Source organism: Melanotaenia boesemani, chromosome 13 (genome assembly GCF_017639745.1).
Source record: "Melanotaenia boesemani isolate fMelBoe1 chromosome 13, fMelBoe1.pri, whole genome shotgun sequence".
Classification (NCBI taxonomy): domain Eukaryota; kingdom Metazoa; phylum Chordata; class Actinopteri; order Atheriniformes; family Melanotaeniidae; genus Melanotaenia; species Melanotaenia boesemani.
The window spans coordinates 22,377,580-22,390,912 of NC_055694.1; the positions used below are offsets into that span (position 1 = coordinate 22,377,580).

Sequence of the window (13,333 nt, forward strand, 5' to 3'; positions counted from 1 at the left end):
TTTTCTCTCCCTTCATAACAAAAGAGTGTTTTTATTTTTTTATTTGTATTTTTTTAAGGTTAGTGGATGTTTGTGTCTGGACTTTACAGAGGACTTGTGAATGTGTCTGTATGAGATAAAGCCACCAATCAGGCCTGTACCATAGAAGAGAATGACTTGCAATATTTCATATATTTACTACCTTTTTTGTTTTTATTTGTTATAATTACTTAGTCTCAAAATTACTTTACTTCATCTGTTGTAATTTACTTCACTGAATATAAATCCAGTTAAATGTCTAATAAAGGATAACTGCATTTCACACCAGGTGCTGTATTCACTGAGGCAGTCAGTCTTATTAGCTGTTTTCCTAATTGGAATAGTTGGAGAAAAACCAAGAGATGAGATGTGGGATAATAAGAGAGACAGAAGAAGGAAGGCCTCATAGATTTCCTTCTCTTTGCTATTTTAGTGCTTTGATTGGATCTCGAGCCTCCCACCATCATCTCCTCACCTCTCTTCTCAGTCTCCAGGCTTGTTAAAAGTAAATTAGAGTCACAGTGAACTCTGCTCCGTGGGGCTCCCACTTGCCTCTTGCTCTCATAAGCAGTGCTTCATGTATCATATTCCACAACTGCGAAATATATTGATGATGTCATGCAATTGTTTTCTATTAATCATTTCAAACTAATCTATAAAACAATTAAAATACATTTGGAGTGAATCAAGCAAATGCAAGAAATACTTGAATCTTTTAAATTAGCTTGTTCTGCTTAGTGTTTTCTCTTTGACCACCTTGAGAAGTAAATAATGTGGTTTTTGCTTCAATTCTCTATATCTCAAAGACAATAAAAAGAGTCATCTTCACTTTTACTTATTGATATCTGATCTCCAAAAAGTGTAGAATAGAATAAAAACAGAAATGTATGTATTATAAACATAATACAGAGTTGTAGTTGGAAAACAAATATCATAAACTGCCTAATTTGTCCTTGAGGGTAGGTTGTGGTTATGATGTTGGGATTAAGGTTGCTGGTCCAGATGGTGTCAGTTCTAGGGTCCTGAAAGTTTTGGTCAAATAACTATGTGGGTGTCCGCAGAAAAGTTCAAACTCCACCATGATTCTATGATTGCAGAAATATGCTGTATACTTTATCTTCTATGAGGTGGAGAGTGTTGTCTGCTTCCCAGCCCTCTACTGGTCGCAGCAACATCAGAGCCAATGACTCACAAAAACTGAACAAAATGATAAGTAAGGTTAACTCTGTGTTGGAACACTGTAGAGCAGGAACAGGCAACTTCAGTCCTTGAGGGCCATTATCCTGCAGGTTTTAGATGGTTTCCTGCTCCAACACACCTGATTCAAATAAATGAAATACACAGCTTGTGAAGATCTGCCCATTGACCCATTCATTTGAATCAAGGGTCTGGAAACATCTAAACTTGTTGGAAAGTGGCAGTCATCTGTCTGTCTTCTTACCCTGGTGCACCCATCACTTTGGAACAGGGTAAATCTGGACTCATTGGACCACATGACCTACTTCCATTGGTCCAGAGTCCAATCTTCATGCTTCCTAGAATGAAATCTTTCTCTGGTTACCTTGGTTGATGAGTGTTTTTCTTTTGGCTACACAGCTGTTTAGTCCTGATTTCTTGAGTTCCCTTCACATTGTGCTTGTGGAAATGTTCTTACTTTCACTGTTAAACAGCCCTGAGTTCTACTGTTTCTTCAATTTGATGTCACCAAACCTTGAAGTGATCGCTGATAATGATCATTCAGGATATTTTTCTGACCACATTTCTTCCTGGAAGACAATAGTTCCCCACTATCCTCCCACTTTTTAATAATGATACAATGATAGTTCATAATGACTCATAACTAATGAATACTGTTTTTATTTACAGCACACAACACTGTTGTTTGCTGTGTGTTAAGGCACGCTTCCAGCCATTGAGCAATGTTTAGAAAGGTGTTGACAATCACTTAAATGACAGGGTTGTATTTTATAACAGAGTCACTGTTACAGCAGCCAACACCAAAGTTACAAAGAACCTTAGGCTAGGTTCACACTGCAGGCTGAAGTGACCCAAATCCGATTTTTTGGCCCCTATGCGACCTGTATCTGATCTTTTCATAACAGTCTGAACGACACAGATCCGATTTTTTCAAATGCGACCCAGGCCACTTGGACATGTGGTCCTAAATCTAATACGTATCTGATCTTGTGCCATGCGACTTCAGTCTGAACGGCCAGGTCACATTAATCCGACCTACACGTCATACACATCATTGTTTATAAACTCTTATCTGTAAAGGCGCTCACATCACTCTCCCATCACTCCTGACTGCGACTCCTTACCCACACGTTTGTCTGTATAGACGTTGCTGCCACTGCTCCACAAAATGCCATGGCCAAAAATCTCCTGCAATCTCCTCCTTAAAATGATGCCATCGAAAATGTGCTGGCTACGGTTGAATAATAAATTAAAAATTGCAACATAAACTCCGCTGTTACCGTCCATGTTTACTTCCGCTAACATGAAGACGTCACACGCACACTCACTGTCACGTTGTTGTGTCTCCTGTGCATGCTGGACACTTTTGTTGTGCATACGGTTCATACAGGAGATCACATACAAGGCGCATTTAATTGGAAATGTGAACGGACTCTCAAACAAATCGGATTTCACAAAAAAATCCGAATTGAGCATTATGCCCTGCAGTGTGAACCTAGCCTTAGTCAAGGCCAGACAAGTAAAGAGACACAAACAATACATTTCGAGTGGATGTTATACTAAAGATGAAAACAGATGTATATGTGGTTTATAAAATAAGCTGCAGAACCCAAAGTTTTCCATCTGAGCATTTTACCGGACAAGACATCATTCAGTAGTTTTAGCTACCTGCCCTTTTGACTGGATTCCTCAGTAATGTCACTTACTACAGCATTGTAATACAAGCATTTTTTTTAAAAAGCTGCACCAGCTGCCAGGTCTGCTTGAATGTTGATTGTCAGAACTTCTCCAAAACCATGTTTGAACCTAAGCTCAACTGTTTAAATGCCTCAAGTCTTCTGAAATGTTGACCTGTGTATATTTGAATAGCATAGAGTCCTGCAGGTCTGAGGACAACTGAGCTTCTTAGAGTGAGCTGGGAATGAGCGGTTGCATTCATGGTCTGTGCATTAGTGTGTGATGTTAAATGGTAACATCCCAAACTGACATTAGCAAATAATGTTCTGCTTGTTGTTGTTAGAAATTAGAATAGTTGTTTCATAAGATATCATTTAGAAATTCATCTATTTCTGAGAGGAATCAGGAATTCATCTGCACCAAGATGTTTTCAGCTGTTAAAGTCCATTGCAAATCAAATCTAATCAACCATTTTGGATATATTTTGCAAATGAAAGATACCAAAAAGCCAGTATTAATTGAGGTCTTGTAATGTTTTGACATCTAATGTACTTTATATTTGAAAACAATAGAGTGAGATTTAACTAAACTCATGATTTTAGTTCACTATAAAAATCCCTTGCTTTTATGTGACAAGTCATGCAAAAGCACTTTCTTTCATTTAAGCAAGTAATCATGATTCAGTGTTGGGCAGCAGAGAAGAATATTTTTCTTAAATGAAAATGACCGTTCGTTTTTTCAGCTTGCTGAAGGTGGCACACCGGTTTTCCTTTCCCTCACTTTTTTATTGCAGAAGTGTGCCGAGTCAGCAATGTAGGAGACTGTCAAAGCACACTATCCTCCTTTAAGAAAATATATTTAATTTATTCCTACAATAGCTTTCACCAGCCTAAAAATTGCCAAAGCTAACCGACACACCACATGCAAACTGACTTGTAAAAATGTCTAACTAGAAGTGACTCCTGTAAGGTTTTTAAATTACCTTTCAAAGCTGTCCCTGTGACAGGCTTATCAGTCTCTGTCAGAGCTGTGACTCTCAACTAAGGGGTCAGGACTCTATGAGCCTGAAGGCTTTCGGATATGATGGGGGCTCATAAACAAGCCAATTGTCTGTCTATATTTTGTCTCAGGCTGCAAGCTGCTATACTATAAAGGGTTGAACATCTGTCAACATAAGTGCTTTCTCACAGTTCATTAATACATAATACTGTATTTATTAATGTACCCAGTAGGCATAAGGGTTTCTATATTAGAGAGCTGTTTATATATAGTCATCTACAGTTTACTTACCTTTTACAATGCTCTCTTTTGAGTAACTATTACATTATCTGCAAACTGTTATATTTTCAGTATCTAAAAATTCTTACAGGATCTAAAATTGCACATTTTTTACTAATAAATCTATTTAGTATATAGTCCCCAATGCCCTAAAAAAATCACTCCTTCATCCACCTGTCAGCAAATACTAACACAGCAGTCTGAACCAAAGGTCTTGAATTTTGACTCATCTGCCCACAAGATTGTTCCAGTTATCTGATGGTCCCTGAACCACATTAGTCATTTCTTATTTTGAGGGAGTGTTTTATTTACTACAAACTATTCCATGTAAGCCTGAGCTGTCTCTGGAGAGTTGATTCAGACAACAGTTTGGTAAAGTTCAACTTCTACATGAACTAGGTCAAAGTTCAGTTCACACATTTTAAAATTAACTTGTTCAATTCAGAGTTCATAATTCAAAATTTCACAGTTCCAAAAATGAGCTACTTTATAGTTCTTTTTTCCCCCAATATGTTGCTGGGAGCTATTACCCTCAGAATGCTGGCATTTTCCTATTGTTGCCACCCATTCAGTCCACGTTCGTAGCCAGCTGCAGCTTTCACTCCGTCAGTATAAAAACTTGCTTGAATGGGCTTTTTTTAAATGAGAAATGATTAAACTATCTGAGGTAGGAACAAAGCTGAGCTAGGAAACAAAGGATGAACCTCAAAGTGTAATATTTAACGTGCAAAGCATTTAAACATTATTTAACTTTTGATTTAGTCACTTTTCAATTTTTTGTGAATGTATTTTTTTCTGACTTGTTTGTCCAAAGAAAAGTTCTAACTTGGGTCATAAAAATGCAACATTCAGTCCAAATGAATAAGTTAAAAACAAAAAATGACATGCAAGACCATATGTCTTGCATTTCTGAGGTTTATGAAAGCTGAGGGCTCCTCTTTCCTTAAAGGCTGCAGGTGTCTGACAAAATAAAGCAGGTTTTCCAGCTGCGGCTGGAGATAAAAACAATGGAGCTGCTGCTACTGTACACTGGTATTTAGTCTTGGGTGGTAGAGGATATGCTTTAGCACGCCATGGCCACGTCTTTAGATTGTTTTTAGTGACATTTAGTTCACATACCTTGGAAGGCTAGTCATGTGCTTTATTTCAATATGCCATTTAATGTCTGCTGTTGTTGATGTCGGGAATTGCTTCTTGACAACTGGCAGGCAAAGTTTACACAAAAAGGCAGGATTTCTCCCTCCTGGATCATCACTGATCTTTCAAAAAATTATTTTAAGTGATCATACGAAGATGCTGTAGTGATCATTAAAAGAGGTGCTGCTGCCTTCATTGGATTTTGCTTCCATGTTTCACAATTTGATGATGCATGTGTGACTCTATGGTGGCTTGTGTTGCCACATTTGGCGTTTTTCACCTATATATATCTATATATACACTACTGTTCAAAAGTTTGGGGTCACTTTGCCATGGGATTCAATAGGGAAGTGACCCCAAACTTTTGAATGGTAGTGTATATATATATATATAGATATATATAGATAGATAGATATACATGTATATTAGAACTTGAGATATGGTTCAGAACTAGCAATGTTTTGGGAAGTCAGAGATACAGTGTGTATAATGTTAAATCTTTTGATATTTTACAGCATTATATCGTCAGTTGATATTTTGGCATTATGTGAAACCATTTTAGGTCAACAAAATTTGCTTGCCTAAAGACTGCTGTAAATTCTGATTTTCTTTTTAATTTTTTTTTAGCTGCGTTTGTCATGCTTCTCTGTGACAGGCACTGGTATTTTGCCAATTGGATTGGTAGTGTGATTAGTTGGGTGTGTTCATTAATCATCACAAAAATCTCATAAAATTTTATCTTCAGCCAGTCAGTTTCCACATTGCACTGCTTCACCTACAACAACCAAAATAGCAGCTTCTCACAGATGCCCACACATTATCTGCCAAAACTTCCCACCTGTTGTTTGTACATGTTTCCTTTACAACACAAAGTGGACTCATTGTGTCAACAATTATATAGAAGCATTCAAATAAGTTTTCTAATACAATGAAGGACACTTCTCCTGATATCACAATTTTATTGTAAGATTCATTATGTACTACAAGAACTAATGCAGCAGTTTAAAATAATGATTAGCTGACAGCAAAGAAGCGCCACAATTAGTTCTGGAAACTCACATGCAGCAGAACATTAGCTTGATGCAAACATCAGGTTCAGAAATTGCTTGCAGCTGCGGTAGAGAGCCAGTTCATAGAAAGTTGTAATTTGCATCAACTATTAGTATTCAGTACTTTAGGTTTTGAGTCTTTCTGCTGCATTCCTAATCTACAAAACCTTCGTATGACCACATCATATTGTGCTTATTTATTTGGATTCAAACTTAAAAGACTGACATTGCAAAAACACATCAAATACACCGTCTGCACAATCACCGGGCTTAGAAGGAAAACAATCTGTTTTTTGTAGTACTTGTTAAGCTAAACCTTTAACCTCTAAACAGTCAGCAGTATTATTCCATCTCAAACATTTATTTAGATTTTCCATCACCCAAATCTTGGTAATCCTTACAGCTGAAATGAAAGAAAACTGGATTATTTCCTTGAATTAATATTCTTCCTCTCTTAGCCAAGAAGCTTCGCACCATCTAAAATGAGTTCATGACGGGCCATTGAAGTAACATGTGTGTTGCTGAACCCACATGGCCATTGTGTGTTTCCTCACCTGTTAGCAATGGTACTCAGATGCGTTAAGAATTCACTGGCTTTAAACACGGTGGAGCAGAAGTATTCTGCACTGCTGTGCAGTTGATTAAGCTTGACGTGATGAGAGCTGAAGCGCTGCCAGGATTAAAAAACTGCTGACTCCTTTCCCTCCACTGTTTTCGCTCTCCATCTTCTTCCTGCTCTTTACCATCCCTTCATCCTTCACTGTAGCCCTCACTTCTTGAAGTGTCTCTTGTGATGAGGTTTATAAAGCACAGGGACTCATTAAAATTAGCTCCCACCCCCTTCTCTTACTCTGTCTACTTCTCTTCATCTCCCTCTCGCCATCTTCATCAGATGAAATTATGGCAGTACAATTCAGGAGAAGCCAGTACAGCAAAATTATACTTTCAAATCTCCTTCCGCTCTAGCTAGTCAAGAATGGAGACTTAAATTCAGAGAGAATTCAAAAGCAAGAAAGAAGGGGAAAATGGGGAGTAGAAAAACAAGGATGATAGGAAGGACAGCTACGGAGAGATATGTTCAGGAGGAAAGGAGGATGGGAGGCTGTAGCAGTTGCTGTAGCTGCTGAGTTAACAGAACATGGGATCAGTGATGCTGTCAAGCCAGAAAATGCCAGACAGCAAAGCAGGCTGGGACAGGGTGGAACTGCATACTTAGAGGATGCAAGCATTTCTTTGTATCTGTTCTCTGCCTGTTTCCACGTTTCCCCCTCAAATATAAGCAGGCGGTCCCCTCACCAAAAAGAAAAAAAGTGAGGTGGTTTTTGGATAGCGGGCGGGGTAATACAGTACATTTGCGCATTGCATTGTGGGAAGGAAAGGGGATGGGAGAAAGGCATGAAACGTGCAGTGATTTACTAGCTTTGCTGTGGTTGCGGAGGAGCTAAAATAAGCACTATTCATGGCAGCTGGTTTCAGTGGTAGATGCAAAGCCTCAGTGGGACAGACAGGACTAGAGCAGGTTGACACAGTGGAGAAAGGAGCTGTGTGTTTTTGTAGTCGGGAGAAATTAGAGAGCCAAGCGAGGTTTGGACACTAGGGAGTATCAGCTCTCATCTGGAAGAGAAGACAAGGAAGGAGGAGGACAGAGGAAGAAGAGAAGGGGTGATGCTTTATTTTTGTTCTCAGATGCTGAGAGGTGTTGCATGTTCATTTAAATTGTCTCTGTTAGTCTCCTTAAATAACTATTTATGTCTCACTTGTGCCCACACTTGTTATCTGTGGGTGCATATCTGTGTATCCATGTGGATTCATGTGAGTTGGTCTGAGAGAGATTTAATGCTCTTGACTTGGGTTGCAGTTCAGCTCAGCAATCACTCAGTCTTGCAGTTGATATGTGGTCGATTTACCTGTCTGTGCCTCCCTTTTATGGCTGATTTCCACTCATTTTTCTATACTTGTGTTTCCATGCAATACAAGATTGACGACAATCTATGTGTAGCGTCATGTAGCTTAGAAGTTGAATGCATAACGAATGCATGGCTTGATGATAAGATACATCCCGTCTGAGTCAGCAGTGATATTTAAAGTACTGGAATCAATAGCAATCAACTTTAAAAGGGAATAATGAATGAATCATAGCAGCTCTTTCAGCACCGAGACTGCGTGAATAAATTGAAATTTATTAACCTCACTGAGCCAGTCATTGCACACTTGTTGTTTTGCCAAGTATTGTACAAAGTCAGAGACTAGATAAGTCACATTGATTTTTTTTCTTTTTTAATATTATTTATTAAAATTTGCATTTTTGAAGTTGTAGAATATTTTTCAATTATTTCCATTCTGTGGACTCCAAGAATAAAATAAAGCTCCAAAGATTTCGACCAAATTTACAAGGAATATATATGATGCTGTCATAAAGACACTAAAGAATTATTTTCAAAGTTTAAACTGGATTTTTGAAAGGCTAATAGAAGATTGTACCTCTCTGTCTTGTGTCTGCAGGTCCAGGAATGGTTATGTCTGAACTGTCAGATGCAGCGAGCTCTTGGCATTGATATGACCACGCCTCGCTCAAAGAGCCAACAGCAAATTCACTCTCCATCCCACCAAGCCAAGCCCATTGTCCAGCCTCAGCAGCCTGCACCACAGCCAACACAGCCGTCAGCAGCAGCACAGCCCAAACCTTTGGCACAAAGTCATACTGCCCAGAGACAGCAGCAGCAGCAGCAGCCGCAGCAACAACCCCCTCAGTCTCAGCCCTATGGCCAGGCTCAACCTTACTCCCAGTCTCACCAGTATCCCCAGCCTCAGCCTCAGTCATATCCCCCATTACAACCAGGGACCCAGCCTCACACCTCTCCAGGCTTACAGAGACATTCAGGCCCTGGTGGCCTCCAGTCTCAGACAGGGCCCTCTCAACAGGGCATGAGGTCTGACCCATACTCCCAGAGAGGTCCTACAACTCCAGGAACTGTTGGCGGTCCCACAGGAGCCCCAAGCCAGCCGGGGGGCCCTCGAATTCCCCACCCTGGTGCTGTACCCCTTCCTGGTTTGACTAAGGCACCGTCCCAGCCAGATTTGGGTCGCGGTTCTCCAATGCATCAGCCTATGGCACGACCTCATGATCAGACCAGAAGTGCTGGATCCTCCCCAGCCCACAGACCACAGAGTCAGGCCCCGCCCCCTGCCCAGGACGGCCTGACCAAGCTATTTGGCTTTGGAGCATCGCTTCTCAATCAGGCTAGTACCCTGATAAATGTTGACCCTCTACCCACCGCCTCCACACAGCCAAGCCCTGCACGAGGGAAGGTGGTGTTTAGTAATGCAACTCCTGACAACAGGCAGCAACAACCTGGGGCCACCAAACCTTTTGGTATGGGCGGACCTCATGCTCCAAGTCAAATGGGAGGTCCTCACGCCCCAGGCCAAATGGGAGGTTCTTATCCACTAAGTCAAATGGGGGGTCCTCACACACCTACTCAAACAGGAGGTCCTCATGCGCCAACTCAAATGGGTGGAACCATGGGTGGACCGCATATGCCAACCCAAAAGCAGCAGCAGCAGACTATGCCCCGTCAACAAGAAACCCCTCAACAGCAATTGCCCGCCCATCATCAAAAAGGGCAGCAAGGGAAACAACCACAATCACAAGGACCACAACATCAGCAAACACCACTTCATCAGCAGAAAGTGTTGCAGAAGCAAGAGCCAGCTACAGCTGCTCCAGAGCCAGCGAAGCCTAAGGTGAACTGCCCCCTTTGTAAAACAGAGCTGAACATCGGCAGCTCAGACCCACCGAACTACAACTCCTGTACACAGTGTCAGAACCAAGTGTGCAACCTGTGTGGCTTCAACCCCACGCCGCATCTGGTGGAGGTAAGAGAAGCAGCATGACAAGGTCTCACGTACACTGACGTGCATAAAACTGTTTCATCATGCAAAATGTGTTTCATGATATATTGATGCACAAACACCAGGACCAAATCTTTAGTCTTTACACATACACACTAAGAGACATCTCTGCCCAGACAAATCAATACCATTCTCCAGAAATAGAAAATGCTTTTTGTTCCTCGAATGGACTTCTTCCTCTTCACTGGTAAGGTGAAGAGGAAGAAGTCTCATCTTCCTCTTTTCTCTGAGGCTTTCAATCTCTGTGCTCCATTCATATTTTTGTGACGTTATTAGTGTTTACAGAAACTTTTAATTTAACTCTTTTTTTTCATATACTTATTTCTTTTGCTGTTTTACAAATCCATTCTTGTTACTTTCTGTGTTGGCTGCGACTTGTCTATTTTTCCCTCTTCCTTCATTTCCATCTAATTAGACCTGTGCTGTTCTCCTTTATCCAAACTGTCTCTACCTCTGTTAAATCTTACTTTCATCTAGTTTTTCTTTACAACAACCACCCCTTCGATCATTGGCTTTTACTGATATTACACTACATTTGAGGACATGTGCCTTGATATTTGGATCTAACTGAATTTTATTTAGTCTCCCAATTTTGTGTTATTATTAAATATTAGCCTACATTTAAAATTTTTGAGTTATGACTTTCATAAATTAGCACACAACACTGCCAATATCATTTAGATTTGAGCCTAGCAAGTATTTCAATAAAGATCTATAGCTTTTATAAAAAGGCAGGTGAATATTAAGATGTTGCAAAGCTGCTACATATTCTGAACACACAAACAAGACTCCAGAGTTACCAGTGAAACATTTATGTAGGCTAACATGCTTCATCAATGTCTGAATATTGTATATTCTTTTGGTGGCTGTAATAGGAAATTAAATCTTACTGACTTGCCTCTTTTATACTATCTCAAGTGAAGGCAGCAGTCTATATTTTGGAAGCTCTTCATGTTTTATTAAACACTTGATTGCAAGCACCATTTGTACATTTCTTATTCAACATTAATGTGCAGTTACGTCACAGTACTTGTACTGTTAAGTCAAGCTATGATTATTGCTCAGATTATGTTTCAGTATTTCAGGATTGGACTTTTACTGGTATTTTGGGGTTAAAGCAAATGAGTCATTGACCACAGTACGTCAGACTCAATAAAGTTGCAAACTGTGTCAAAAAGCATTCAAGACATTCTGCCCCTTTTAACTTTCTCAGTGAGAGATCACCGTACAGGAAAGTGGAGCTGAATTCAGTGCACAGATGTTATCTTTAAGTTATTTGAATGGTGATTTTGTGAGGTGAAGCTGCAGTCACCAAATCTGGATTTTATTAACGCAGAACTGTGGTGTGAAACTTCTTAAAGCAGCCGTGAAGTGATACAGTCTTAATGGGCCGATTTTCCTGCAAACAGAAAAATTAGAATAGGAGCAGCTTCCCCGCAACCCTGAATCCAAATGTTTGCTTGAAGTTCTGACAGAGAAAACACATGGTAAAGACTAATGACATGAAAACTAATTTTTACCAGCACCATCATGTCATCATGGTTCTAAGTAGTTGTCCCTTGTACCTTAAATATTCCAAAAGACAAACTGTTATATGAGTGAAAGCTGATGTTTCAAACTATTCTTTTAATGGTATTAATGAGAATTAGCAAGAAAAAAGATGATGGGTGAATTAAAAGAATAACTAATTAGAGGTAGAAATGCAGTGTGCCATAAATTGAGATACATGAGACAGGAAGAAGGCATTAAAGATTGTAACGTTAAAAAAGAGATAAATAAGGACAGATGAATAAGGATAAATAATGTCAACAGAGCAAGGACACAAGTGAAAAGAATAAGAAAGAATGAAAGTTTTAAGAAGAGCACAATCACAAAACAGACATCCTTTCCAGTTACGCTTCCTTTCTTTCCTCCAAAGTGCTTCTGTTCATGGAACAATGAAACAAATATAAAGGCCCACTGCTCTCTCACCGCCCCCTTATCGATCCAGATACAGGCTTAGAGCTGAAAGAAAAAGAAAAAGCAATAGAAAAGCCAGGAAGACAAATAAGTTGGAAAGAGAAGAAGTTGTGAACGACTCAAAAAATGTGAAGAACGAATAATATAATGAAGTGAGAGAAAATGAGATGGGACTAAAAATAAATGTAGTAAAAAATAAGCAAAGTGGAAAAAATATGATGAAAAACAGACAATTGACAAGCATAAAAATGCGTGCAAGTTAGTTGGCTGGTCAGGCAGATTAAGAATGACTAGTTCTTACTTTGAAGCATCATGATGCTTTCAGGCTACAAGAAAAGTGCTGTTGTTCATAGTTCTGTACTGTAATGTGCTGCACCCGCCTCAAGATATACCCAGAGATAATATACAGGGTTATATATAACTACTTCTATCAGTGCGTATAGGAAACATGCAAACACACAGCTAGGAGGAGGAATGAATGGGTCAAAATGTTTTTTAGACCGTGACAAATTACTATTAAAACTGTCAAAGTCATGCAGATCAAAAGAGATTTAAAGAGTGCATATATGTGCGTGTGTGGCTTTTGCCTCTGAAGGGAATAAAAAAAGAGAAAGAAATGGATGTAAGATAGTTTTCTAGTAAATTATGGACAAAAAACAAAACATATTTATTAACTAACACTAATCTCTGTGCTGGGGTAAAGCCATATAAAGGAAAAGGGGTTTAATTGTAAGGACTTCCAATTTAAAATGATAACTTCTTTTTTGTTAGCTAGATTTGTAAAAAAAAAAAAAAAAAAAAAACTTGTTTCTTTTGTGAGCACTAATATCTGCAGAATATATAGGCATCCTCCTATCATCATGCCATGATGACTGATGATTGTCATGATTCTCAGAATCTGTGTTTTTTTTTTCTTTTATGACTGGCAAAATCTGCTTGAGGATGTAGGAGTGATGGATTAAGGCCCAGAAAAGGCGCAGAAAACAGATACGCAGACAGTTTCGTCCATCTTCTGCGTCGGTTACGCATGTAATTTGGTCCGTTTTCAGGTAGCTTAACTATTCGTTGCTTGATGCAGAAGATGGATCAATACCACTGGAAATTCG

General features: G+C 39.4%; 1 protein-coding gene across 1 annotated transcript in view; it reads left to right on the forward strand.

Annotated features, from left to right (window-relative positions):
- Positions 1 to 13,333, forward strand: part of bsna (bassoon presynaptic cytomatrix protein a) — a 154,098-nt gene that overhangs the window by 54,312 nt on the left and 86,453 nt on the right. The window contains exon 4 of the mRNA XM_042004677.1: positions 8,859 to 10,232. Within this exon, the coding sequence (XP_041860611.1) occupies positions 8,859 to 10,232 (1,374 nt within the window). The remainder of the gene's footprint in view (positions 1 to 8,858; positions 10,233 to 13,333) is intronic.